Below are 26562 nucleotides of genomic sequence, written 5' to 3'. Positions count from 1 at the left end.
CATAACAGTCCTGATAGCAAAGGATTAAAAAGGATGGAATCAGATAACCTACACCAAGCGCTCAGAGCAATGATTGGCACCTAGGAAGCACTCAGCTGATGCCAACAATTATCACTATTATTCCCAGGCAGAAAGGGGACACAATCAAATATATGCTTCAGAAAGATCATTTGGTGCCAGTGTGGTGTAGTAGGAGTTTGGACAGAAGTGAACATTGGGGTAGAGTTCTTTCATACTCCATAGCTTCACAGAAACTAAAAATGTTTGCATAATTTTATCCACTATTCAGGAAATTGATTAGCACTGATATTTAATAAAAAAAGGTACAGTTAACACTGAATGACATATACTTAAGGAGAAAATTACATAAAATACTAAAAATCTTAGAGAAAACAACTCACCGTCTCAAAAAATATTTCCATCATGCGGGCTCTCTTCTCCTCTGCACTCAGTCCCTTTTTCTTTGACTAAAGCACAAAAGTAAAAAAGTAGAAACTGCATTAAAAAAACAAAAAACAAACAAAAAAACACTGCATTCTAAAATAACTTGATCTGAAACGTCATCTGAAATGTTATGGTCTTGTCTGCCAATGAGTTTGATAACTCTCAGAGCCAGGCCTCAAGACCCATTTAAACTACTATATGCCAAGCCCTGTGGTAGGTGCTGCCAGTAAAATAACAAGTGTGATTGTGACAGAGCCTGGCAGTTTATAGAAATTTGATATTTATCAAATGATCCAATGATAAGTCCCTGTATTTACCTTCAAAGGACTTATAATCTCTCAAAGAAAATAGATGTAACTAACAAATGATGGAAGTACATTCACAAATTGCTACCAAGTACAGAATTGGGGAGGGTTGAGGGCTATCTAGGAAGGCTAGAGATGAAAAGGATTTTGGCAAGTTGAGAAATGGTGAGGTGTCCTGGGCAGACCACACAGAGCCATGATGTTATGGAAGTATGTGGAATGCATCAGAAAGCCAAGCACTCAGGGATGATTACTGCATAGTGCATGTAGAGGGAGTGGCAGAGAAGGTGAGAAAGGTTGTCGGGGGCCAGATCACGGAAGGCTGACTGTCCAGCCAAAGAGAATGTATGTTATTCTTTCTAGACAATGAGAAGCTACTGGGTGAATTTCTAAAGCAGAAGAGTGACAAGATTAGAGTTACGTTTTAGTAAGATGGCATATAGTAGCATTGTGGAGGATAGGCTGGAGGAAGAAAAAAACCTATCCAAGTAGAAAACGGAAGCCTACTGAAGGTTTCTACTATTCTGTAACTATAGTTTAGCCAATTTAAAATTAAGATAATTAACACGTAACTAAAATGTCTGTTGATAATTCAATTTTATAACATATTGTATTTAGAACATATGAAGCTGAAATCCAAATTCTTTTAAAAAGCCAAATTCCCTCAATGCAAAGATTCACAGAAAATAACAAAAGAGAGAATCATGTCTAATAGAGAATTCCACACTAATGTTTTTTAAGTCATCTGAATCTTTCTCAAAAATCACACAGGATTATGAGGCAACATAAACTGTTTAGTAGAAAGTTTAAAACACTTTACACCACTTTAAAAAAGCAGACATTAAAAACAAACAAAGACTGAGTCTTTGCAACTAAATATTCCATTGGAAAATGAAAGCCTATAATAGACAGGGACAGGGATTTGAAATTGCCATCCTGAATACAAACCAGAGTCCATAAGTCTCTATTCTACTTGCAGAACCTAGAAACCCACTAACTGATTTTCACAGCAATAAAATTATCAGGTGTTCCTGGATGAACTGTATAGATAAAATAAGTAGGATTAATGTTGATATTTCACTTTTTTCTCTGTCTACTCTTGAACACTATAGTTCCCCCTAGGTTCTCTATTGATCCCCTCATGTCCTCACACTTTTCTTTGATCTTATCTGCTTTTATGGTTTTAACAAACACTTATGCTGAATCCTCCAATCGTAAATCGGTCTCTGAAGTATGCTCCTGAGCTACAATCTCATGTATCTACCTGCCTACTGGACAGACTTCAAACTCAGAGGGTTTCAACTGAACTCTTCTTCTCCCACATCTACTCCCCAAACCTGCTGTTCCAGGTCTTGAGCTCAGTTAGATACCTTGTCACCTAAGCCAGAGGCCTGGCAGTCGTCCCAGGTTCCTTCATCCCTCTTACTCTACATCAGACCAATCACCAAGTTCTGCCAATGTTAGTGCTTAACTATTCCTCAAATCTATCCAGTCTGCTCCATCCCTATAACCTCCACCTCGATTCAGGCCTTCATTATGTGTGCTGTCTCCTGCAACATTACTGCAGGCCCCCTCGCCACACTTTGTCTCACCCTCTAAGTCCACATTCCACACTGCCAAGAAGCAAATCTAACTATGCCTCTCCTTGCTTTTTCAGTGTTTCCGAACCATCCAGAAGTATCCAATCATTCTACAAGGCCCTTTATCACCTGACCCCAATCTACCTCTCACAGATACCACTCCCCACATCAAATTTGACCATACCATGGAGAGTTAAGCCACTTGAGCTTAATACAAAAATCAGATGGTCCCTGACTTTTTCAACTTTACCATAGTGTGAAAGTGATACATACTCAATAGAAACCATACTTCAAATTTTGAATCTGAATCTTTTCCCAGGCTAGTGATAGGAAGTACAATACTCTCATGAGGCTGGGCAGCCACACGACCATGACGGTACACAACCAATACACTTACAATCATTCTGTTTTTCACTTTCAGTACACTTTTCAATAAATTACATGAGATATTTAATACTTTACTATAAAATAGGTTATGTCTTAGATGCTTTTGCCCAGCTATAGGCTAATGTATAAGTGTTCTGAGCATGTTTAAGGTAGGCTAGGCTAAGCTATGATGATCCATAGGTTAGGTGTATTAAATGCATTTTTGACTTAATGATATTTTCAAATTACAGTGGGTTTATCAGGGTGTAACTCCGTTGTGAGTTGAGGAAGATCTGTACTTGTAATTCTCCACTCACAGCATGCTCTTTCCCATTTTTATGTCTTTCACAAAATGTTCTAAAACACCTGTTCCTCTCTCCTATTCGAAACTCCAAAAAAAATCTCCTAAGGCTTAGTTTAAGCATTCTGTAAAAGAGCTTCCCTTGAGCTCACAGGACAGGCTGAGTGTCATCCCATGTGTTCCCAGAACACAACTTTATCAAATCAGTTTGTATACTTGTCTTTCTCAGCAGACTGAAAACTTCAGAACATGCATTGCCCTTGCCTTCCTAGAGCTTAGTGCTAGGTTAGAGCAGACACAAAGGCCATCCCTTGACTTCAGGACCATGTATCCACAGCCCTAACTCTAAACTTTGAAACTGTTCAGGCTCCCAAACTCCACAACATCCTCTGCACTCCCATATATGACACAGGGTAAATTAATAATAAAGAATTCTGTGCTAACCATTTATGGCCTTTCCTGGAGAGATAAATCACAGAAATCTCAGGTGGGCAAGCTCCAAAAAACCATATAGATCTATTTGCTAAACCTGGAGTCAACAGCTGGCATTCAATACTGCTTTAATTAGCCTCCCTTCACACTGGCCTCAGCAGTATCAAAACAACCAAGCATGAAATCCACACCCAGTTAGAAGGCTCTTTTGGTTCATTTTTCTAGTCCAATGGGTTTCAAACTGCCATTAGAAGTATCTCAGGAGCTTTTCAAAAATACTGATACCAAGGCACATGCCATATGAACTGAATCAGAATCTCTGAGACCAGACCTTGGTCTGGGCATGCATATCTTACAAAGCCTCTCCAGGTGCTTTAACTCCCCAGGGTTGAGAACACTGCTCTTCTCACCCCAGAATCTAGCGACAGGTCAGGGGCACTGGGTGGCAGCGAGGATCCCTTTAGGACTAGTCTGTAGCTACATCAGTGGAAAACAGATCCAAAGCTTTAAATGGGTCCTAACATTTTGGTATTATTAAACAGCTCCTTGGAGAGACTCATGGACTCCACAACAATCTGCCCACCAGAAGCAGACAATGAGGAGAGTCTAGTGTCCTGGAGGCACACAGTTTTAGGAAAGTTCATATCAGTTCAGAAGCTATGAAAGTTACTCAAGAAATATGGATGAGCTGTATTATCCATTAACATTGTTTTCAGGCTAATTTACTCATCAGTCTCTTTTATGACTAGAAATAGTTTTTATTATTAACCACAGTAGGAGAGTATCATGGCCAGAATGAAAATAACTAACGTAAAAGGATACCATATTAATTCATATCTAGAAATTTCTCCAAAAAAAATCAACAAGGGCTTACTTAATAGTTAACATTAAAGAAAATCTGCTGACAACATAAGTTAGAGATATATTCAAATTAGTATATATATATATATATATAGGTATAGATATCTATCTATATATTCAAATAAAGATATATTCAATATATATATTCAAATATGTATATATATTCAAATTAGTAAGTAAGGGGACTCAAGACTTGACCTGAGGACAACAAAGCTTCCTGGTCAACTAACATATAGCTATCCCCACTTTTCAGAAGACTTACATTAGTACCTATTTTCACTAACCAAAAGAAATCCTAAGAGCATTTTCACTTGTACGGAAAAAAGACAAAAAGTGAAGAACCAGTGTTCAGCGTTTGGTTTAGGAATGGCTCCACCAAGCTCCTTCCCTGGGAACTACATTCAGCATCTCAAGCATAAGCCACCACAGTTTTGAACTGTGTCTATGAGTAGCTGCACTGGCAAGATGTATCCCAGGGTATGTGAAAAGCCTAAGAGAGAGAAAAAAATTCTTTAAAGTTTTAAAAAATTAAAAAAGAGAAAAGCCTAAGAGGGTTTTTTTTTTTTAGGTCTCAGAAATGCTCAAAGATTTTTTTTTCCCAGGCGCCTGGGTGGCTCAGTCGGTTAAGCGGCCGACTTCAGCTCAGGTCATGATCTCACTGTCCGTGAGTTTGAGCCCTGCGTCGGGCTCTGTGCTGACAGCTCAGAGCCTGGAGCCTGTTTCAGATTCTGTGTCTCCCTCTCTCTGACCCTCCCCTGTTCATGCTCTGTCTCTCCCTGTCTCAAAAATAAATAAAACGTTAAAAAAAATTTTAAAGAAAATATTTTTTTTCCATACAAATTAATAATTGCTGCTGCTGCTTCCCCTTACATCATTTCAGATGACAAAAGGCTTCATAGGAACACTACTCTTTCAAAGAAGGGGGGAAACCTGTATTTTAAACCACTTAAAAAGCCATACATCTAAGGAACCTTCTCCAATTAGGAGTTACAGATTCCCAAAATCAGCTCTGTTTACCAATTACAATACAACTTTGAAAAATTAAAAGTAGATGATATCTGTTGCCCTCAGAAGTGGCAGAGTACGTTACACCTCTCCAATTCCAAATATATGCCTGTACTTGTTTACCCACCAAGCCCAACCGAGTCAAAACAAACTGGGATTAATCCACCATCAGGAAAGGGAACAAAACTTTGTCTTTGATCAACATAACACTAAACGTACTTCCTGAGCATACATTAAAAAAATAGGATGTATCTCCAAGTTTTATTCTATTTCATGTTTCTCCATTATCAGAGGTAAGCATCTGGAAATAGTTAACAGCATTATTACCATTTAGAATCAGAAGGTGATTCGTATGTAAGGGGACATTAGGTAAAAGGATAAAGTTAATGCATTTGTGCTGCATAGTTCTCAATGGTCAGTTGTGTTAGGCCAGTAACACTACTGAGAAATACACTACCACACAGCATGGGTAACAGATTGAAGTGTGCTCTTGTTTGGCTTCTGAGATCGTTTTATGCCCAGGTGGCTGCGTTGTTAGTTTAACCACAAAGAAGCCGTTATCAGTTGTAATTACATCTGGACAAGTATCTTCAAATAAGTACCATACAACCTAGATCCTTGCCCAGCAAAATAACGGCCACTTAACTAAATTAAGATATTAAAATCTTAGATTCATTTAATTAGATGTTGATTCTCTGCCAACAGAGGCAGAAAAAAAATGACATGAAACTGAAGTTTATGGAAATGATTTGATGAGGGGCTTCTGGGTGGCTCAGTCGGTTGGGCCTCCAGCTCTTAATTTCGGCTCAGGTCATGATCCGGGGGTCTTAGGATCAGGCCCCGCCACCGGCCCTGAGCTGAGCATGGAGCCTACTTGGGATTCTCGCTCTCTCTCCCTCACTCTAACCCTCTCCCCTGCTCGCGCTCTCTCTCTCAAATTAAAAAAAAAAAATTTTTTTTTTTAATGATTGGACGAGCTAAAAGACATTAAATTCACAAAGATACAAGCACGCCTTGGAATCTTACCAGGACTTAACCTACCATGGTATGCAGGGAAGGCTAACTCAGCGCAGTGCTTCCCTAATAAACGGACTAACTCCTTACCAACCAGCAGTTCAGAGCACAAAAGGACATCGATTCCAGCCCTTTGGTAAAAGAACAACGGATTTTCAAAGAAATCTTACTGGCATAAAGTGAAGATTCGTTACTTCTGAAACCGTGAGCCACTCAGAAACGTGCTCTACAAACCATGATACATAGCACTCGTCTAGGACCCAAGATGCCGGCTCGCTCGCACCTTTCCCGGTTCTTCCTAAGAGGCTGCACCTTTAGCAGCAGAATCCGGGGAGCCTGGGGCAATGGTTCTGAAGCGACTCGTGCTTTGGACAGGTCGCTAAGTATGTGAGACACTCGGGTCACTTTCGCGAACGCCTCCGGATTTTAACCTAACCCGCCTTGGAAGGCTCTGGGGACAGCGCGGGGCGCGCAAGGGCGGGAAGGCGGCGGACGCCCCGCGGCGTAGGGGTAGCAGGCCCGGGGCCACGCCTCAGCCTCTGGGCTCCGGCCGCGTCGACCTGGCGGCCCCTCCATGGGAGCCAAGCCCCCGAAGCCCCGCCGGGGCCTCAAGCTGCCGAGGAGCTCCGCCGCCTCGAGAGTGGGAAGGAGCGGGACGTTGGAGCTCGGCCTCAGTTCTTACCATAGCGGATCTTCCGAAGGCTGGGCCTGCGCGAAGCGACGGGCGGGGCGGGACTAGACGGGTTTGATTTTGGCGCGGACACGGCCAGGGGGCGGAGCAGCGACCAGGAAGAGGTGGGACGGGAGCCGACCTCCGCTCCAACGGTGCGCGGCGACCCCTGGCGGCTCGGCGGAGCGGCCGGCCGGAGAGGGGCGGGGTCGGCCAGGGTGCTGCTTGGGCTGGCCTCTCCGCGCTCCTGCCTCTGCTCTCATGATGTAGAATGTGACTCCTTTTTTTAGAAAGTCTTAAGCCCTCACTTTAGGGCACGTTTTCCTCGCGCTGCAGAAACCCGGCCTAAAGTTGGCCTTAAAAAATAGAGGCGGTTTGGCTGTCGAGGAAGGAAGCGCTGCCCCCATCCACCCGGATTTGCCCAGCCTGAGGCGGACTTTGTTCTCTCCTAATTTTACCCCTCTTCGTTGCAGCTATCTTCAGTGTTTTCCCAGTTCTTAAATATCGCTTTGTGTTGTCTGTTTTCCCCTTAGGTTTATTTGTTTTAAATAAACAAAATAATGAGCTTCAAATGAGAGCTGTGGAAAAGCTGCTACCTCACGACCTGAAAATACATGAATATTCAGGTCCGAAGCTCAGGTGTGTAAGCCTAAAGGCGCTACAAAATTAACTCAGACTTATCAGTTATTTTGAAAATTATTGTACGTTATTTTGAACCATTTTAAAGTACAGTAATTTTACCGAAAACATAGAGTGGCATCTAAAGTGAGAATTTTTTATCTCTTATTGCTTCTTTAAGAAACAGAAGCAAAGACGGGGCACCGGGTGGCTCAGTCGGTTGAGCTTTGGGCTCAGGTCGTGATGTCGCAGCTTGTGAGTTCGAGCCCTGCGTCGGGCTCTGTGCTGACAGCTCAGAGCCTGGAGCCTGCTTCGGATTCTGTGCCTCCCTCTCTCCCTGCCCCTAACCCACTCGCATTCTGTCTCTGTCTCTCTCAAAAATAAATAAACAGGGGCGCCTGGGTGGCTCAGTTGGTTGAGCGACTGACTTCGGCTCAGGTCACGATCTCGTGGTTTGTGAGTTCGAGCCCCTCATCAGCCTCTGTGCTAACAGCTCAGATCCTGAAGCCTGATTCAGATTCTGTGTCTTCCCCTCTCTCTGCCCCTCCCCTGCTCACTCAGTGTCTCTCTCTCTCTCAATAATAAATAAACGTTAAAAAATTAAAAAAAAAAATAGGGGTGCCTGGGTGGCTCAGTCGGTTAAGCGGCCGACTTCAGCCCAGGTCATGATCTCGCAGCCTGTGAGTTCGAGCCCCGTGTCGGGCTCTGTGCTGACAGCTCAGAGCCTGGAGCCTGTTTCGGATTCTGTGTCTCCCTCTCTCTCTGACCCTCCCCCATTCATGTTTTGTCTCTCTCTGTCTCAAAAATAAATAAACGTTAAAAAAAATTAAAAAAAAAATTTTTAATAATAAACATTAATTTTTTTTTATTTTTTTTTTTAAGAAACAGAAGCAAGGAGCACCTGAGTGGTTCAGTGGGTTGAGTTTCTGACTCTTGATCTCCACTCAGGTCATGATCTCACAGTTTGTGGGTTCGAGATCTGAGCATGCATAGGATTCTCTCTCATCTCCTTCTCTCTGCCCCATCCCTGTTCACACACTCTCTCTCTCTCAAAATAAATAAGCACTAAAAAAAAAAAAGAAAGAAAGAAAAGAAACATAAGCAAGGGAAGGGTTATATTGATTGCTTAGAGTTCCATTAATTTAGTTTTCCCTAGGGTGCGTTAGGATACCATATAATTGATGGTACATGAGATGATTTTAAAATAGTAAATGGGTAGCCATTTAATACATGTTTTAATATGTACTAGAAAAAGTATAAGCAGCACATTATACTCCAGAGTTCTCATGCATTTCTCTAGATTTGGATGAAGTAGGTATGTCAAAAAAACAAAAATGATATTTAAGAAAATATGAAGTAATTGCACTGGTGATATATAGATTTGACAAAAATCATAAAGGTGATGCTTGTGGGAAGAGTTGCCTTACTTGGCTCTCGAACTGCCATACCTTTTCCCTCCATCAGGAATGGCCTTTTTCCATTTGGCTTATTCTAATCTCCCTTTGGATAGCTCATATGTCTGGGAGATCTGACATGATTCGCTTCAGGAATCTCTTTCCGTGCTTCCCTCTCCCAGGGCACAAGCAGATAGAGTGTCTTCCGCGGTATGCTATAGCAATCTGCAATTTTTTTTTAATTTTTTTTTAACGTTTATTTTTGAGACAGAGAGAGACAGAGCATGAACGGGGGAGGGTCAGAGAGAGGGAGACACAGAATCTGAAACAGGCTCCAGGCTCTGAGCTGTCAGCACAGAGCCTGACGCGGGGCTTGAACTCACGGGCTGCAAAATCATGACCTGAGCCGAAGTCGGATGCTTAACCGACTGAGCCACCCAGGCGCCCCAGCAATCTGCACTTTTATCATAGCACCCCACATTCATTCTATAACTGTTTTCTTGGACAGCTTCCCTGTAACATCAAACTCCTTTCTGTGGTAGAGGTTAAGCCAACGATCTCGGTGTCACCAAGACCTAGCACAGTGCCCAACAGATGGTCAACGCTCAATAAATGTGTATCAAATAAATGTACGAGGTATTTAAGAACACCGTCTCTTCATTGACTTGGGGATAACTGGATATAGTTTTCAGTTGAAAAATCAAAGGATACTTTACTTTATTAAAATCTTAATTATTGGGGCACCTGGGTGGCTCGGTCGGTTGGGCAACTGACTTCGGCTCAGGTCATGATCTCACAGTTTGTGGGTTCAAGCCCCGCATCGGGCTCCGTGCTCACAGCTCAGAGCCTGGAGCCTGCTTCCGATTCTGTGTCTCCCTCTCTCTGCACCTCCCCTGCTCGTGCTCTGCCTCTCTCTGACTCTCAAAAAATAAATGTTAGCAAAAAAAAATTTTTTTTTAATCTTATTTGTATTGGGTAATGCTTTCCCATTCATTATCCTTACCAATAGAAATTTGAAATTATCATATATACCATTTGGATGTGTTAAATTAAACAAGGAAGCCATTAGACTCTATTGTGTGGCTCTAATGCTGCGGCAGCCTACAAGGGCAAACCAAAATCTAAGCCTGTAAATGCCCTGAGGTTAGGAAATCAGAACACTAACGACAATTGCATCAGTCAACACGACTTTAAGCTTTAGTGAATCGAATAATTCCTTTGGTTCTGTACTCTCTCTATGTTTAAGTCATTCCGCGGGCTCCTGTCGCCAGAGCAGTCCTACCCACTTCCGGTTTGGCACTGCCTGATTAGAACTGATTTTGCTCAGACTCCTAAAACCTTTAATATGCCTCAGTTTATCTTTTAATGATGTCTAGAGATACCCCAAGTTTTGTAATATTATGGAGCAGGCAGATGTAGTATACAGGTTTTTAAGTATGGTAGATAAATATTTGCAGCATCTGAGAGGAGCCCATGGCTTTGGATCCCGTATCCACCATCTAGCATCTGTTTTTGTACCCAGATGGCATTTGTTTATTGTTCAAATTTGTGTTTTACAAAATCCTTAAGCATACATGAAGTTCATTCTTTTTACTTTATCTGCTGCCTGCAAAGTGTGTGAAGATGAACCAGACAGGTCACACCAGTAAGGGGTTTGTTTTAGTCAGAACTGCTCTTCCATCTCAGCACCCTTGCCCAAGACCCTGCTTTACAGAGGGACCTGTTGCCCTTACTCCAGCCACAACCCTCCCCATAGGCAAGCAATCTGCAGGGCCAAAGAGATGTGCCCACCTGTCACAACCCCTCTTCTAGACTAGGAACCTGGAAACCCAGAATCCCCTGAGTTTCCGCCAAAACAGAGCTTGAGACAAAGATGTGCTGGTAATTTATTTGGGAGTGAGGAGGCAGCAAGGGTGAGATGCGAAAGGAGCAAAACCACTAAACGTGTGCACTTCTCTGTGGGGGTATCTCCTTTGTGGAAGGAAAGAACACAGGAGAGATGAGATCTGAGGACAGAACTCCACTGGAGAGGACACTCTGACTCTCTAGGTGCCTTCCAGGCCATTGGCCACGTTTTGTCTTTAAACCCCCGCATTCTTGCTACACACAGGTGTGGTTCTTGCAATTCCATCTAATGAACTCTCGGCCATCTGGGCCATGCCTGACTAGACCAGGGCTAGGCGCTCGTGCCAAAGGCAGAGTGTACAGGGTGAACATAGAGCAAGCCCCTTGCCTTTGAGGTGGCCAAGGTAGCCTTGGACAGTGACAAATTGACTCAATTGGGTCTTCTCTTGGGAAAGATGAGTACTAAGTGCACATAGAGTGGGTTACTCATTGAACAGTAGCTGTATCCTAAATGGCCCTGAATTGTAGTTACACTTCTCTGAGATTCCAGATGTGCACCCATTTTAGAATACCAGACCTCAGAACGACACCACCAAGGAGAAGAGACACATTCTCCTGTCTCCGGTTCCCTTGCTTTCTCAGGAAATATACTCCAAACTGAAGATAACCTTCATCATGGCCCTTCCTTGAAATTCTGAAAAGCATGACCTCTAGAAGAAACGTCTTATTAAGGAAGCAGTCAAAGAAAGTAATTTGGAAAAGACAGAGGGAAAAGTCTACAAGGTAGGAAAAGGAGGAGAATGAAAAACCGTGAAAGGAGAACATTTCAAATAAGAAATAGTCAACATTAAAAAAATATTTTTTAATGTTTATTTTTGAGAGAAAAAGAGAGTGCATGAGTGGGGGAGGGATGGGGGGGCAGAGGATCCAAAGTGGGCTCCGCAATGACAGCAGACAGCCTGATGTAGGGCTCGAACTCACCAACTGAGAGATCATGACCTGAGTCAAAACCAAGAGTCGGATGCCCAACCGACTGAGCCACCCAGGTGCCCCAAGAAATAGTCACCGTTATCAACTTCTCAGTCATCCCACATCCCCTGAGTTAAAAATGACAATGCTATTGTATCATTTTTGCAGAGCATCGGTTTCAACGAGGGCTCCTGGAAGCTGGAAAAATCTCAGATGGTCTGTGGCTCTCCAAAGGGCTATAGTACATAAACAGATACACGGTACATCTCTGGTAGTAACATTTCATGGAGCGGGGGTAGGGGAGATTAGGAAAAAATGTGTAAGAGAGCTCCTTAGGGGGATGATAATGGAAAAAAGGTTGAGAAACACTGGTGTAGAGTTAAGTATACAATTTATCATCCAAATGGGGCACATCTGAGAACAAAAGGGACTGTTATTTATAAATATGTGGCATAAAGCAGGATTGTGCCCATGAATCATGTGATAACTCAGAACTTCCCTTGTGTTGTATTAACACTTCTCTTATGGCTCTTACCTTAATTTGCTCTGTATCATAGTTTCTAATCATTCCATCTGGGAGAACAGGCACAGTAAGGAACTTACTCCTTTTGGCAGCCCAGTCTCATTTCTCCTCATTTCTTCTTGAGCATCCTGTGGCCTCACGACATTGAACTACTTGTTCTTTCCTGGACACCTCATGCTCTCTCGCCATCTTTTACCAAGTGTTGGCTCATAAGTGGTCCGGCGGCAACACCAGCCCTCTGCCTTCCTCTGGGGCAAGTTCTTACCTGCCAGTTGCCTCAGCCCCATCCAGCGACCCCTGCCACCCTCCATTCCTGGCAGGAGGCCCGGGCCCAAGCCATGGGGAAGTCTGAGTCATGGTGTGGGGCCCTAGGTGCCCATGAGGGTCTCTACTTAGACAGCAAGTATCCCTATGCCCCAGAGAGCAGGACATTAAATAGCAAATAAAAACCACCACCACAGGTCAAGAGGCCACGGAAAAAAGGAAAAAGCCTTTTACATTCTTTTTGAAGGAGGGTTCCTGCATTTTCATTTTGCATCAGCCCCCACAAATTATGTAGCCAGCCATTATATATTATATATATCTTCACACACGTACACACACACATATATGTATATATATACACACACTGAACATGAATACACACACACACACACACACACACACATTGATGTAAGTTTCATTCCAGTAGAATTAAAGCTCCATGAGAATAGGGACTTTTTAGTGTGCTGCTGTTCCCTAGTGGCTAGAACATACTAGACTCAGTAAATATTTGCTAATGAATGCATATAAAAGCAGCTCGTGGTATTATAATTACCTGGCCTGGTTCACTAACCAAACTGCAAGCTCTTAGAGGCCACAGGCTTTACCTCATCTTTATATCCCTTACACCTACCTTAAACCCTGGTGTATCACAAGTGCTTAGACATTTGTCCAATGACAGCAACAACAAAAAAAGGCAGTAGCATGGGGTAGAGGATAGAATATCATTTGCCCTTCCTGCCTCTTCACTTAGGGTAAATAATACACTGCAGCTTTAGTTGAACTTGGCTGCTCTGGAAAGGAGTGCAGCTAGCTTTATGGGAAATGAGTTCTCGAAGGATAATTTGAGAGATGCTTAAATGCGGGACAACTGGCTTTTATCAGGAATGCCATGCTCTCTGAATCTGAAAATCTCCAAATGGCCCATGATGGCAATGGTGCCTGCTTGGTTTAAAGAAAAAATAAGTGAAGAATGGACGCAGGATTAAATAAAACCAATATCCACAGTTACATGTTTGGCCTTTTTCTCATTTCTATTTCATCTGTCCTTCCAAGACTGACTTAGTCTCCTCTTGTAGAATTACAAACTATTAGAGGTTTTTTTTAACCCTCCAAAAAAACAAAACAAGAAATTTTTGTTGTGTCCCTCCACTGTTCACAAAGGATACTCAAAAGAAAATTTTAGTATTCCAGACTTAATGAAAAATCAAAAAGCCTATAAATAAAAAAGTTCTATGCATATATATGTAAGGCCATGACTTATTTATAATTAATGAAGAAAGACGAGAGTCCGTTATAGGAGAACAAAAGATCAAATATCAAACCCATACACCACTCAAGTTGAGAGCTTATCTGTCCTCAAGTCTTGTGGGGAAGATACCTGACCTATAGGTTAGCAGTATTAAAATGACAACTTTGACATTATGAATAGAGACCAATGTAAAGTTTATTTGATTTATGAAAGCCAGGGTACCTGGCTGGCTCAGTCAGTTCAGCTTCCGACTTTGGCTCAGGTCATGATCTCACAGTCTGTGGGTTCAAGCCCTACTTCAGGCTTCGTGCTGACAGCTCAGAGCCTGGAACCTGCTTTGGATTCTGTCTCCCTCCCCCTCTGCCCCTCCCCCCCACTCTCTCTCTCTCTCTCTCTCTCTCTCTCTCGTTCTCAAAAATAAATAAACTTAAAAAAAAAAAAAAGAAAGCCAGTTGAAACTATCTTCTTTGGAAGGATATGACATAGTGATACCCTATTATTTGTACATTTATCATCAGGTTCCTTTACAACCAAGCCTCCAGAGGCCTGTCTGGACATAATCTTTGGATGCTGTGAGTACTGCTCGAAATGCTTGGCCATTAGCTTGATGGAATATAAAAAACTGTATTGTAGGGGAGCCTAGGTGGTTCAGTCAGTTAAGTGTCCAACTTCAGCTCAGGTTATATCTCGAAGTTGGTGAGTTTGAGCCCCACATCAGGCTGTCTGCTCTCAGCATGGAGCCCACTTTGGATCCTCTGTCCCCCTCTCTCTCTCTGCCTATCCCCTGCTCGTGTTATCTCTATCTCAAAAATAAATAAAATATTTTAAAAATAAATGAATAAATAAACCCCTAACCTCTAAAAAAACCTTTTATTGTAATGAATTTTATTTTAATTAAATTTTGGAACCTAAAGACAGTATTTGCAGCGAGGTCCCTTTCTAGTTCTTCACCCCCGAGAAATGCGACCACCCTGATGCCAGAAGGTCTGTCCTGTGATTCTTTAAGGATTATAAGCATATTGCTTTGGGTCTATTTGGACTTCTAAATATATTTGCTAGACATACATGTCATGATTTTCCAAATTCCTGCTTAAGATACGTCCTAAATGCTCACCTGATTATTAGCATCATAAACAACAAAAATTTCACTATGCTTTTCTCACTTTTATAAACAGTTTGTTTGAGGTACTGGTATCTTCCCCGTATTGTAGAACATTCCTTCATTTCCCTTTACTAAAAAAGCAAACAATACATAAACATTCACCCTGGAAATGGAGAAAACAAGCTTTATTATAATGATTTGAGATTTTGTGCATGGTAAAGGTATACACATGAATCTTGTTTCTCCTATGTTTCAAGACAGAATTAATTTAAAGTTTTATTGTAGACTAAAGCATCCAAAATACTGTGGTACATATGTAGCTACGGACATACAAACACTTTGATGCACAGCGTTCATTCTTTTCTTTAAATAGGCAGTCAGCATTTCGATTCATAAAAGAACAAATGAGAATATATCAGTATCAATGTCAGAGCGCGCAAGACTTAGTGTTCTATACACAAAACGTATGAAACAGACCTAAAAAGATGGAATGTACAAAATTTAAAAAGAAACAAAGGAAGCAGAAATCCTTTATACTCATACATAGGATTGAAAGGCTATAGAATTGAAAATGATATAAAGAATTCTATTACAAGAATACACTCTGTTGATGACAGAACATTCCCATGTCATAAAGCAAAAGCATTGAGTTTAAGGCTGTGTTGCTTTTGAAAGTTAATGGACGTGCTGTACATTCATTGGGACAACATAGCCAATTTATTAATCTATTTTAGAATATTAATAGCTTTCATACATTCTCCACAAACAGACCATACAATCACTGCCACACAGTTCATCTTCAGAAAGTTTAAGATTAACATCATGATTTGTAGCTTACTGTCATTTAAAACAAAACAAAAAAATCATTTATTTATACCAAACAAATCTTTAATGGGCACTTAGTTTCCTTTATGGCAATACTACATTCCTAGTTATCAAAAATATTAAAATAATTGTAAAGTTTAAAACCCTGCAACATTTACAGAATGCAACAGTATTACGACTTTTGATTTTAAGCAAAATTAGATGATGTTCTCAAGCAAACAGCTTCAATGTTCTCCTACCTGGAAATGTCTTGTTGTTAAATTAGTAAACTAAAAATACTCCTCCCTTTCCAGAAGCTGGTGAATAGGGAGGATACTATAGAGTCCAAATGTACAAAAAGGTTTTTCCCTTTTGAAGTAATCTGCACATTGCCTAATATTTATTTGCTATTTCCTCCAATTAACTCAGTAGGTATTAGCAAAGCATTTATGTGAATCCTTCCATGTTAAGGATCCATAGACACTTGCTAGTATACTGCTATTCCAGTCAACTTCATGTGAGGACATACCCTGTATATTTAGTAGTAGAAGCAACTGTGTTCTAGTTGCATGGACCTGTAGTATTTATTTCTCTCAAATCTAGTCAAAGAGTAAATTAAAATAAGGAAACTTGGGGATTTGTTTAGTTACTGGAGACTAAAGTTTGATCAAGATACTAAGTACCATTTTAAAAAATGGTGAACAGTCATAAAGGCTTTTTATTCACGTGTTTCTGGATGGCCAGGTCACCACGTCCCCCAAGCCCAGCAGGGGAGGTCTGTTTTGGAGGGAATGCATTGTCACTGACCTTTACATTCAAACTGGCAATATGCTGCCGTAAGTGCCCAGGGGACATTTGAATGGGTAATTTCTCAGTGCTACTTATCATGAACGTATGACAGGTTCTGTACACTTGACAAAGAGAAATCAAACAATAATGATAGCTCAGGAAAAAAAAAAAATCACTTATTTTAATATCCTTCTCAGTTTACCAGAAACCATTTTCCAGAGAATGTGACAAAATTTCATGTAAATCTTGTCTACTCTATCTTATCAGCAGCACTTTCCCTCCTCAAATATGCTCATGAAGAAATACAGTAAATGCTAATATGTATCCAAATGTGAAATGTTATCTATACTTTACCATACATGATTATATATTTTGGAGGGGAAAATACAGTGTTTCTTAGAGTGCCCACAACATGTGTTTTAGTAACAGAGAGTGGAACAAGTCTGAATCAAACTATCTATTCTTCCATTCCAATTTGTGCCAATATTGACAGATTAAAAAAAAAATAGCCTCATATTCAATATATTATTGAGATACCCAGCCCAATATGGTAGGACGGCTAGTTAATTTCTAAATTCACAAGTATAATTTCAATGTTGTGCAAAAAACACTTTTAAGTCAACTAGTCTTAAGACCAACAGCCTGTGACAGAATCTAAACAGGAAGCCACTTTTACTTGTGAAAACAAACAGAAGTTATTTTAACAAATTTAAAAGGTTTTCTTTTAAACGGTCTAGGACCTATCAAAGGTCTAGCTTATCTTTTATGCAGAATGTTAGTAAAGGGCAAAATGAAATTCCCTCCCTAGAGTGTAAGCTCCAAGCAGGCAGGGATTTTTGTCTCTTTTGTCTATTGCTGTATCCCCAGTGCCTAAAATAGTGCCTGGCACCTAGTAAGCACTCATTAAATACAAGTGTTTGAATTCAAAGACTTAGTTCGCTGATGTTAGGAAACAGTATTTTATTTAACATCCAAAAATGCTATTGAATTTTATAACTTTATCACAGTCTCAAATATTTTGAAAACTCTACCTAACTAAAAAAAAAAAAAAGAAAAAAGAAAAAGAAATTCTAAACCTAAATGTAAATCTTCCTGAAAACATTTTTTTTTGAGAGGTTGATTTAGGCATAATAAATTTGACAGACAATTGGAAGTAGCTAGATTTCCCTTCTAAATTTAAAAAAGTCCTATTTTAAGAGAATGACTGGGTTATAAATTAAGCAATAAACATCACATATAATTATACATATGGGAAATGTTTTCTTATAGTACAGTTCTAAGGTGCTTTCAGTGAAAAAGATCCCAAAGTCATATCAAAGATGCCAAACATGACATCCTATTTGGTAGAACTGAGTAGAAAATTAAACAGTGGAAACAGACCACGTCTTACCTTACAGTATCAAAGACAGATTAACAATTGACTAAATTTTTCTTCACATTTCTCAAAACCCATTTATACTTAGTTTAAATTAAGAGTAACTAAAGTTCAACGTTTCCTTTTCTTTCAACCTGTTTTCGTTTTGTTTTTGCTTTTGAAAGCACAGAAGGCCATTTTCTGACTAAAAGTCATCCAATACCATCATTCCTGGAAAATGGTGAAAATTATACCTGTTTTAGGGCTTGCTCTACTAGGGACGGCTTTAAACTGCTCAGTAAAGGGATGTGCTGGACGATGCTTCTGTCTTTCAGAGTGCTGCCTATTTCAATACACCAAAGGTTCAGCTATATATATATATATATATATATATGATACATTCTACCTTACCCTAATCATGTATACATAGTCCTTTAATGCCTCTACTATTCATTAGACAATGATAAATAACCGTAACATGCCCTTAACCTGTAATGCTTTCGAGATAACACGACTTTGGTAACACTTGCTTTCTAAGGGGAAACCATTAATCAATCACATGCCTTTGGCTGACACCATCCGTCCTCCAAAGGGCTACTTATGGCTCTCTGTCCTAGGACACTGGCGTCCTACTACATGTGCTGACATTTTGCAGGAGGTAAAGCTTTCGCTTTCGTGAAGTGGAAGAGGAGAGACACGTGAGAACATGGCACATAAAATGTGACTGACTTTTTCTTGACCACATGCCAGTGCACTAATCTGGAGTTGAGGGGGGCTGTTTGTTTACCAAAAGGTAGCATTGCTATTGTAATATGCTTTTTAAAGCATTCGGAATTTCAGGTTTCCCTGAAAATGGACTCTGTTTTTTGATACAAGGGGAGCAGGAGAGAAAAGGTGAGAACACACAAAAAGGATCTTTGATCTAACCCAGAAAGGATGGGATATGTGCAGTGGTTTTTAAGTGCTAAACTCAAGAGGCCTGCCTAATCACACCTGGGAGGGTTTTTGCAAGACAGTTTTATTTTCTCCTAATTTACATGTAGTTATTGATAACCCAAAAAATGTCACATGAGTTAAGACCGACTGTAAAAGTGAGGTTAGAAGATCCCCCGGGTCTTGTAATTGAAGTTAAATAAAGTACAACAGATTCTGTTTTTGTTTTGTTTTGTTTTGTTTTGTTTTGTTTTGTTTTGTTTTTGGAGGCTCTGCACAAAAGCTACCATTCACGGGATTAACAAACACCTTTAAATATTCTAGGTTTTTTTTAGTGCTTGCTTGATTTGCAAAATCAGTTCAACTACATAAATCCCTGTCCTAGAAGCCATAGTTCACAGGTGTGAAACGCTGCGTTTTCCAAAGATTCAGTAGAAGGGATTTCCTTCTTTCAAACCCTAAAGGCGAATTACAGAAATCAGATATGCAGTTTTTAAGGAAATTGTTACATTCAGAAATCACCTTGGAAAGTTCGCCAATGATTCCTTCTAGCATGAAAAGTCTAGTGTAATCTGGTCCCGCGTTGAGAAATCCCTTCCAGTTTATAGTGCAAGACCTTTGGGAGAGGGGGGTCCATCTGCCCACCACTACTGTAAGTACCGGTAGACCTTGAAACAGTGGTTTCCAGAGTCTGCAACCACAACGTGACCATCTGAAGTCAGGGCCAGGCCCTGGGGGCCATACAGTGGGTCGGCAGATGTGTTAATGTAGGACAAAAATGATCCACTTCCATCAAAAACCTGTAAAAAATATAAAGTCAGAGTGTTACAGGAAAAGTTAGAGTAGTATGATGAAACAGGAGTTAGAAAACCCTTAATGCTCATATTGTCAATACAAAAGCATGCGTGTAACCCAACAGGTTCGTTTAGGTAATGATCATATATCCGATCCTTCACTCCACTTACCTTGCTTTTCCTCCTTTCACTCTCTATCCCTCAGAGTCACTGACAAGGAGCATGCCATTGGCCACCAGACCTCATTTACATTCTTAACAGTGGTCAGTTTGAGGGGAATAGTCTTCAGTGGTGCCTGAAAATGAAGGACCCTTGTCTCCTACTCTCAGCCTTCATTTTCCACACTTCCAGCCTCACATCCCTCTTTTATCCCCAATCACAAGACAGAAAAATCAGCCACTAGACCACAAAGGAATGGTTCTGAGTCATAATATACAATGAGAAAATAAAGATCTTTTTTCCTTTTCATTTTTTAAAAATTAATTTATTAGAAAAAAAATTTTTTTATTATATGAAATTTATTGTCAAATTAGTTTCCATACAACACCCAGTGCTCATCCCAAAAGATGCCCTCTTCAATGCCCATCACCTACCCTCCCCTCCCTCCCACCCGCCATCAAACCTCAGTTTGTTCTCAGTTTTTAAGAGTCTCTTATGCTTTGGCTCTCTCTCCCACTCTAACCTCTTTTATTTATTAGAAAACATTTTTAACGTTTATTTATTTTTGACAGAGAGAGAGAGAGAGAGAGAGACAGAGACAGAGCATGAGTAGGGGAGGGGCAGAGAGAGAGGGAGACATAGAATCTGAAGCAGGGTCCAGGCTCTGAGCTGTCAGCACAAAGCCTGACACGGGGCTCAAACTCACAGACCTCGAGATCATGACCTGAGCTGAAGTCAGACGCTCAACCGACTGAGCCACCCAGGCGCCCCCTTTTCATTTTTTTAAAAATGTTTACTTATTTTTGAGAGAAAGAGAGCACGCGCAAGTGGGAAGGGGCAGAGAGAGACGGAGACACAGAATCCAAAGCAGGCCCCAGGCTCCGAGCTGTCAGCACAGAGCCTGATGTAGGGCTTGAACCCATGAACCCTGAGATCATGACCTAAGCCCCAGTCAGATGCTTAACCGACTGAGTCACCCAGGCACTTCCTTTTCAGAAAAGAAGGAGTTATAAGAAGTCAATAACTTGGGGCGCCTGGGTGGCTCTGTGGGTTAAGCGTCCGACTTCGGCTCAGGTCATGATCTCACAGTTCGTGAGTTCAAGCCCCGCGTTGAGCTCTGTGCTGACAGCTCAGAGCCTGGAGCCTGTTTCAGAGTCTGTGTCTCCCTCTCTCTCTGCCCCTCCCCTGCTCACGCTCTGTCTCTCTCTATCTCAAAAATAAATAAACATTAAAAAAAATTAAAAAAAAAAAGAAGTCAATAACTCAACATGTACATTTGTGGGTTTTTTAGAATATTTTGTTTTTAAGTAATCTCTACACCCAGTGTGGGGCTCAAACTCACAACCCTGAGATCAAGAGTCACACACCCTACCAACTCAGCCAGCCAGGTGCCCCACAACATGTACATCTGGATATGAAGTAGTCTTCTTTTGGGCTAGAAGCTTCTGCCATGAGGAAATACAAGGAACATTTTTCTTTCACAAGGCCCAGGCTGGTTTCTTTTGACCATTCTGTTTGGCCCATAGGTGTTTCACAAGGCAGTGTGACTAGGCAGGTGCTAGGAGGGCCACAATACAAACAGCTAAGCACCTGTAGTCTATAGAACTGCTTTGTGAACTTGGTTCCCAGTCTGGCTTCTAGCTTTCCAACACAATAGAATAGCTCTTTCAAATGTAGATGTACATTAGCATAATTAAGCAAGATAAATATAATGGAGAAATAAAAGCATTTATAGTCTCAGTCCTTTTTCTGGGAAGTAATACCAGTATCACATTCAAACGGCTAAATACTACTGTCTTCACAAAGACACCTGGATGCTACCTGATTTAACCCGTGCATTCTGAGGTCTCAGAAATTCGGCACAGGGCCATATTGGCAAGGATGAATAAGCCTGTCTGCACATGTATGTTTAGATTCTTCTGGGTGTCTATACAGAGAAATTGAGAAAAGAATAGTCTCTTAGTCTGGGGATTCAAAACCTTTGTTCTTAATTGAGAGAAAAATCTACTTTTTTTGTCTGGAAACAACTACAGACCTCAAAATAATGTTTTAATTCTTTTTTTCCAGAATGTAACCACTTTTATTATTTTTTATAGCCAATTAAAATGGCAAATGCCATCATGACACCATTAATCCCAAACCATGAAAATATATTTAAATTCATTATTACATTTAAAATGTTTTTGTTCACTTTTAATTTTGAAATAATTATAGATTCATAGGAAGTTCCAAGGATAGTACAGAGAAATTCTGTGTACCTTTCACCTAGTTTGGCAGAATACTCCCGTAACACCATTCGAGTCTAGAGATTTATTTTTGGGGAGTTTTAAAATTATTAACTACATTTCCTCAACAGTTGTTGGGGTATTCAGGTTATTTATTTTATATTGAGTGAGTTGTGGAATTTGTACTTTTTGAGAAATTGGTCCATCTCATCTAAATTGTCAAAAATGCGCATGTAGAGTTCACAGAACTTCCGTATGCCTGCGGAGTCTGTGATGATATTAGCACTTTGTGTCTTTTCCTTTAGCGGTCTCGTTAGAGGTCTGTCATCTTATTGATCATTCCAAGGAACCACCTTTCTGTTTCACTGCTCTTCTCTATTGTTTGCCTTGCACTACACTGATTTCTGATCCTATCTGCACTATTTCCTCCCGCCTGTTTGCTTTCAGGCTGTTCTGCTCCTCTACTTCTGGCTTTTTTGAGGTAGGAGCTGGGATTCGTGATCTCTGACTTTCTAATGTAAGCACTTAGTGCCAGTAAGTTCCCTCTCATGTAGAATGGTGGTTGCCAGGGCTGGAGAGTGGGGGAAATGGGGAGAAGTTGGTCAAAGGGTATAAACTTCCAGTTAGAAGATGAATAAGTTCTGGGGATCTAATGCATTGTATGGTGATTATAGTTAATAAAACAATTTTATATACTTGAAAGTTTTGCTAAGAGAGGAGATCTAAATGTTCTCACCACAAAAAAGAAATGGTAGTAATGTGACGGTGACAGAGGTATTGGCTAAAGCTATGGTGGTAATCATTTTGCAATATATAAGTGTATCAAATCATATTACACACCTTAAACTTATACAATATATATGCCAATTATATCACAATAAAGCTGGGGGAAAAATCTTCCTCTAAGGACCCTCTTAGCTGCACACCACAAACTTTGATACGCTATATTTGTACTTTCATTCAGGCCAGTATATTTTAAATTTTTCCTTGGGACTTCCTCTTTGACTCAGGTTATTCAGCAGAATAATGTTTTTAAATGCATAAAACAAAATACATGGGATTATAAAGGAAAACAATCATTATTAAAACATAGTTATCAAAATTGTACAAAACTGCGATATAGTAATATGTGTGCTTTTTATTTTTATTTTTTTTTAATTTTCTTAATGTTTACTTATTTTTGAGAGAGACAGAGACAGAATGCGAGTGGGTCGGGACAGACAGAGAGGGAGACACAGAATCTGAAACAGGCTCCAGGTTCTGAGCTGTCAGCACAGAGCCTGACGTGGGGCTCGAACTCACGAGCTGCAAGATCGTGACCTGAGCTGAAGTCGGACGCTCAACCGACTGAGCCACCCAGGCGCCCCAATATGTGTGCTTTTTAAACCAACACATTAAATAACAAGAAATGGTGATGGATCCATCTCATCTAAATTGTCATGTAACACTGACTGGTTCTGAAAGAGTGATGAGCATATATGACAATTCAAGACCTCTGCAACCATGATTCCTCTTGGTGACAAAGTTATAGGTGTTCCTAAAACTACGGTGATTGTTGCCTATATTCATAATTAAAGAAAATGAGTTTTTAGTTGGAAGCTAGTAAAAATAGTAATATATTTTTGTTCAATGGATGGACCTCTTGAGTTCTATGCACAAACACTTTTGTGTTAAAAATTCCCAATTCAGAGGTTTTCACTCTGGTAACCTGTTGATGTTTTTCTCCTCCACCTTCTACTCTACCTCTCCTCCACCTTAGTTTAGCACTTGTCCTGAAATGGTCTATGAAAACCTAACCAATGAACAATGGAAAACATCCCAGTTGGGAGACAGCCAATTCTTCACTTTCAACAAACACCCATCACTTTAAACAAATACATTAGCATTACATGAGTTTACCTGGATCCTGCTGTTTCCCCAATCTGCTACAATGATGTTTCCATTTGAATCCACTGCTACACCTGTTGGAGCATTAAACTGCCCATTTCCTTCTCCATTTGAGCCAAACTTCAACATGAATTCTCCCTCCTGATTAAACACCTGTATGAGATATTTTTAAATGATTTTATTTTAAACCAAAAATAGTTGAGCCAACATTACGGGTTTTAAAAAAATATGTATCTCAGCAGATTTTTTATTATGAGTTAAGACATTCTAAAAAAAAAAAAAAAACAAAAAAAATCTACAAAGTAGACCCCTATATTACTTATGGTTCCCCAATTTACTATATAAGCTTGATTTATCATTTGTGAAATCAGTTCTTATTTCTAGCTCCTATCTGGTTATTGAATACTTATATGAAAAATACTTTTGTTATAAATTATAAAATATATAGGAATATAAGGCAGGATAAGAAAGTGGAGCTATAATTTTCAACGGTATTATTATTCCTGCCTTTGAATAAATAGCTAAATTTCAAGAACAGAAATATTACTATTTCTAACAGGAGGGATGATCAAAGTTGGATCAGGACCGTGGAGCTTTTTGTTAGGCTGGGTGCTCAGAATTTATTACCATTTTACAAAGTCAACGTGAGAAAGAGCAAGTTGGACTTCGCACTTACAAGGGAATATAAGGGAAAAGTGTGTGTGTGGGTGGGTGTGTGTGTGTTATGGCACAGGTGAGGAATAAGGAAAGGGCTTTTTAATATATTTTTTTCAGAATATATATTTAGTTAAAATAGATAGGTTATATGACCCTAAGGCTTTGATGGATGGAGCATACTGAGGGGAGCGGGCTGAGGGAAGTTGGGGAGGTACACAGAATTCTTCAGCAAATTCTCTAATATATGATCTAGACAAGCAATAGCTTGTTGTGGTTAAATATTCTTATTAATGGAGTGTTAAAGTACATGTATCAAATACAGATTATTGATTTGGAGAGAAATAAATTGTTATTATGTGGTTATTTGTAAGACTACAGTAAGCATAATTTTATCTTGATGATTCAGATGGTATTTAATGGCTGTGAAATATCTCCAGGATATTATTTTAAGCTTCCATTATGATGCAGCCAACATATGTTGAAGGACCCATTAATAAATCAAAACGTATCACATGCAAAGCCATGAGAGTAAGGGTTCCTGAAACGTGGAACAGAGGGAGTTCACCATACCCGAGTGCAGACCTAATTTGAGAATGATCTCAGGGCCTTTTACAGATTCTCCTACTGCCATCTCTGTGATCATGAAAGATTAAAATGACTCTCTTTCTTTTAGTTATGTACATTGGAGAAGCAAAGGGAGACAAACCATCTCTAAAGGCTAAACTCCCTTTAAGATAAAGAATCATGACTGCTTCTTGAATTAATTACATAACTTGCCAGCTAAGCAAGCTACCTCTTTGGTTCTTTGGAAAGGATGAGACAAGAACTAGCTTCGGCTAAGATTATGTTTTAAAAATCTTTCCTGACTCCTTTTATCTCCTTTCACACAGAACGTTCTTGTTTTAAAGGCCAATGAAACTGTTTGTATGCTGGTGAGGACACAATTTATTACTCTCTGATCTTTCCCCTTAATAAGTCCTACCAATAATCTTTTTGTTTGTTTGTATTTATTTCTCTGAAGAGGTGTGTTTTCCTTGGCCTACTACAAAAAACACAAATGCTTCTGCCCCATTTTGTAATGATGCAGAATGCCAAATTTAGTTGTTTTGCAATGAAAACAAAATACACACTGAAAATGGCTAAAGAACCAGACCATTTGTTAGCCCCGACCTATAGGCACAGTTTTTACATTTACCAACAGAGAAATGAATTGAATCCAGAACCACTGGGGAAACAAAAGCCCAACTATTCCATAAAAGCTATATGGCAACAGTTGCCAAACAGAAGAGAAAAAACACTGGTTTTCTTAAATAAGAGGGAAACTGAGTTCAAATTAGTAAAATAATCTACCTCTGCTGTACTGAAAACTTGAAGAGCTTTCAGAATCTTAATAATTACAAATTTCTTGTAGCTTCTATTTTTCCCACCTAAAATGTCATTTAATTGCTTATAAATTATTCAGATGAAAACATATTAAGAGGCGGATGCATGAGCTGAAATAGTTTTTACAGCTTTGCTTTTCATCCAAGTTTTTATAGCAAGTTTTTATCACTTGGATGATAATCCTTTCCTGATTTCAAAATTCTGCTCACCTCAAATACCACCTCCACTTGGAAGTCTTCCCTGATGGTCTTAGTTACAGAAATCTGCTCTTTGTTTTCTTCTGGATACTTATAGAACTTTATATGTACCTATATTAAAATAATAATTTATCGCTATCTGCCTTGCATTTTGATTACTTACATATGTCTCATTTCCTTCTACATTGTCAGCCAGGGCTGGTAACTAGGAGTCCTCCCACATACCAATGTCAGTTGATTCATAGAGGCTGCCTGGAGCATTGGGACGGAAAGGCTCTGAGGCCACAGTTGCGCTTAGTAGAAAAGAGCAACTTGATTAATAGGACTGTCTTTCGGTGGGGGTGGGCAGCATCTATACCAGGCGTTTGCTGGCCTTTGCTGATCCATATGAGTTATCTTCTGGTTAAATGCCCTGTAGTTAAATGATTCCCCTATTAA

General features: G+C 40.0%; 2 protein-coding genes across 6 annotated transcripts in view; both read right to left on the bottom strand.

Annotated features, from left to right (window-relative positions):
* Positions 1-7023, bottom strand: part of MND1 (meiotic nuclear divisions 1) — a 64168-nt gene extending 57145 nt beyond the window's left edge. The window contains exons 1-2 of the mRNA XM_047091904.1: positions 6991-7023; positions 402-467 (exon numbers count right to left, since the gene is read on the bottom strand). Coding sequence (XP_046947860.1) covers positions 402-467; positions 6991-6993 — 69 coding nt within the window. The 5' untranslated portion in view covers positions 6994-7023. The remainder of the gene's footprint in view (positions 1-401; positions 468-6990) is intronic.
* Positions 7024-19469: 12446 nt separating this feature from the next.
* TRIM2 (tripartite motif containing 2) overlaps positions 19470-26562 on the bottom strand; it is a 52055-nt gene continuing 44962 nt past the window's right edge. For all 5 annotated transcript variants that reach the window (XM_047091695.1, XM_047091696.1, XM_047091697.1 and 2 more), the window contains 2 exons: positions 23900-24040; positions 19470-19622 (listed from right to left, as the gene is read on the bottom strand). In XM_047091695.1, the coding sequence (XP_046947651.1) occupies positions 19470-19622; positions 23900-24040 (294 nt within the window). The remainder of the gene's footprint in view (positions 19623-23899; positions 24041-26562) is intronic.

Source organism: Lynx rufus, unplaced genomic scaffold, assembly GCF_022079265.1.
Source record: "Lynx rufus isolate CCGP_SWC_20201006 ecotype Redwood Valley unplaced genomic scaffold, mLynRuf1.p SCAF_3, whole genome shotgun sequence".
In the NCBI taxonomy this organism is placed as follows: Eukaryota; Metazoa; Chordata; class Mammalia; order Carnivora; family Felidae; genus Lynx; species Lynx rufus.
The sequence above is the reverse complement of the archived record's forward strand: the minus strand, read 5'-3'. Positions and strand labels throughout refer to the sequence as shown.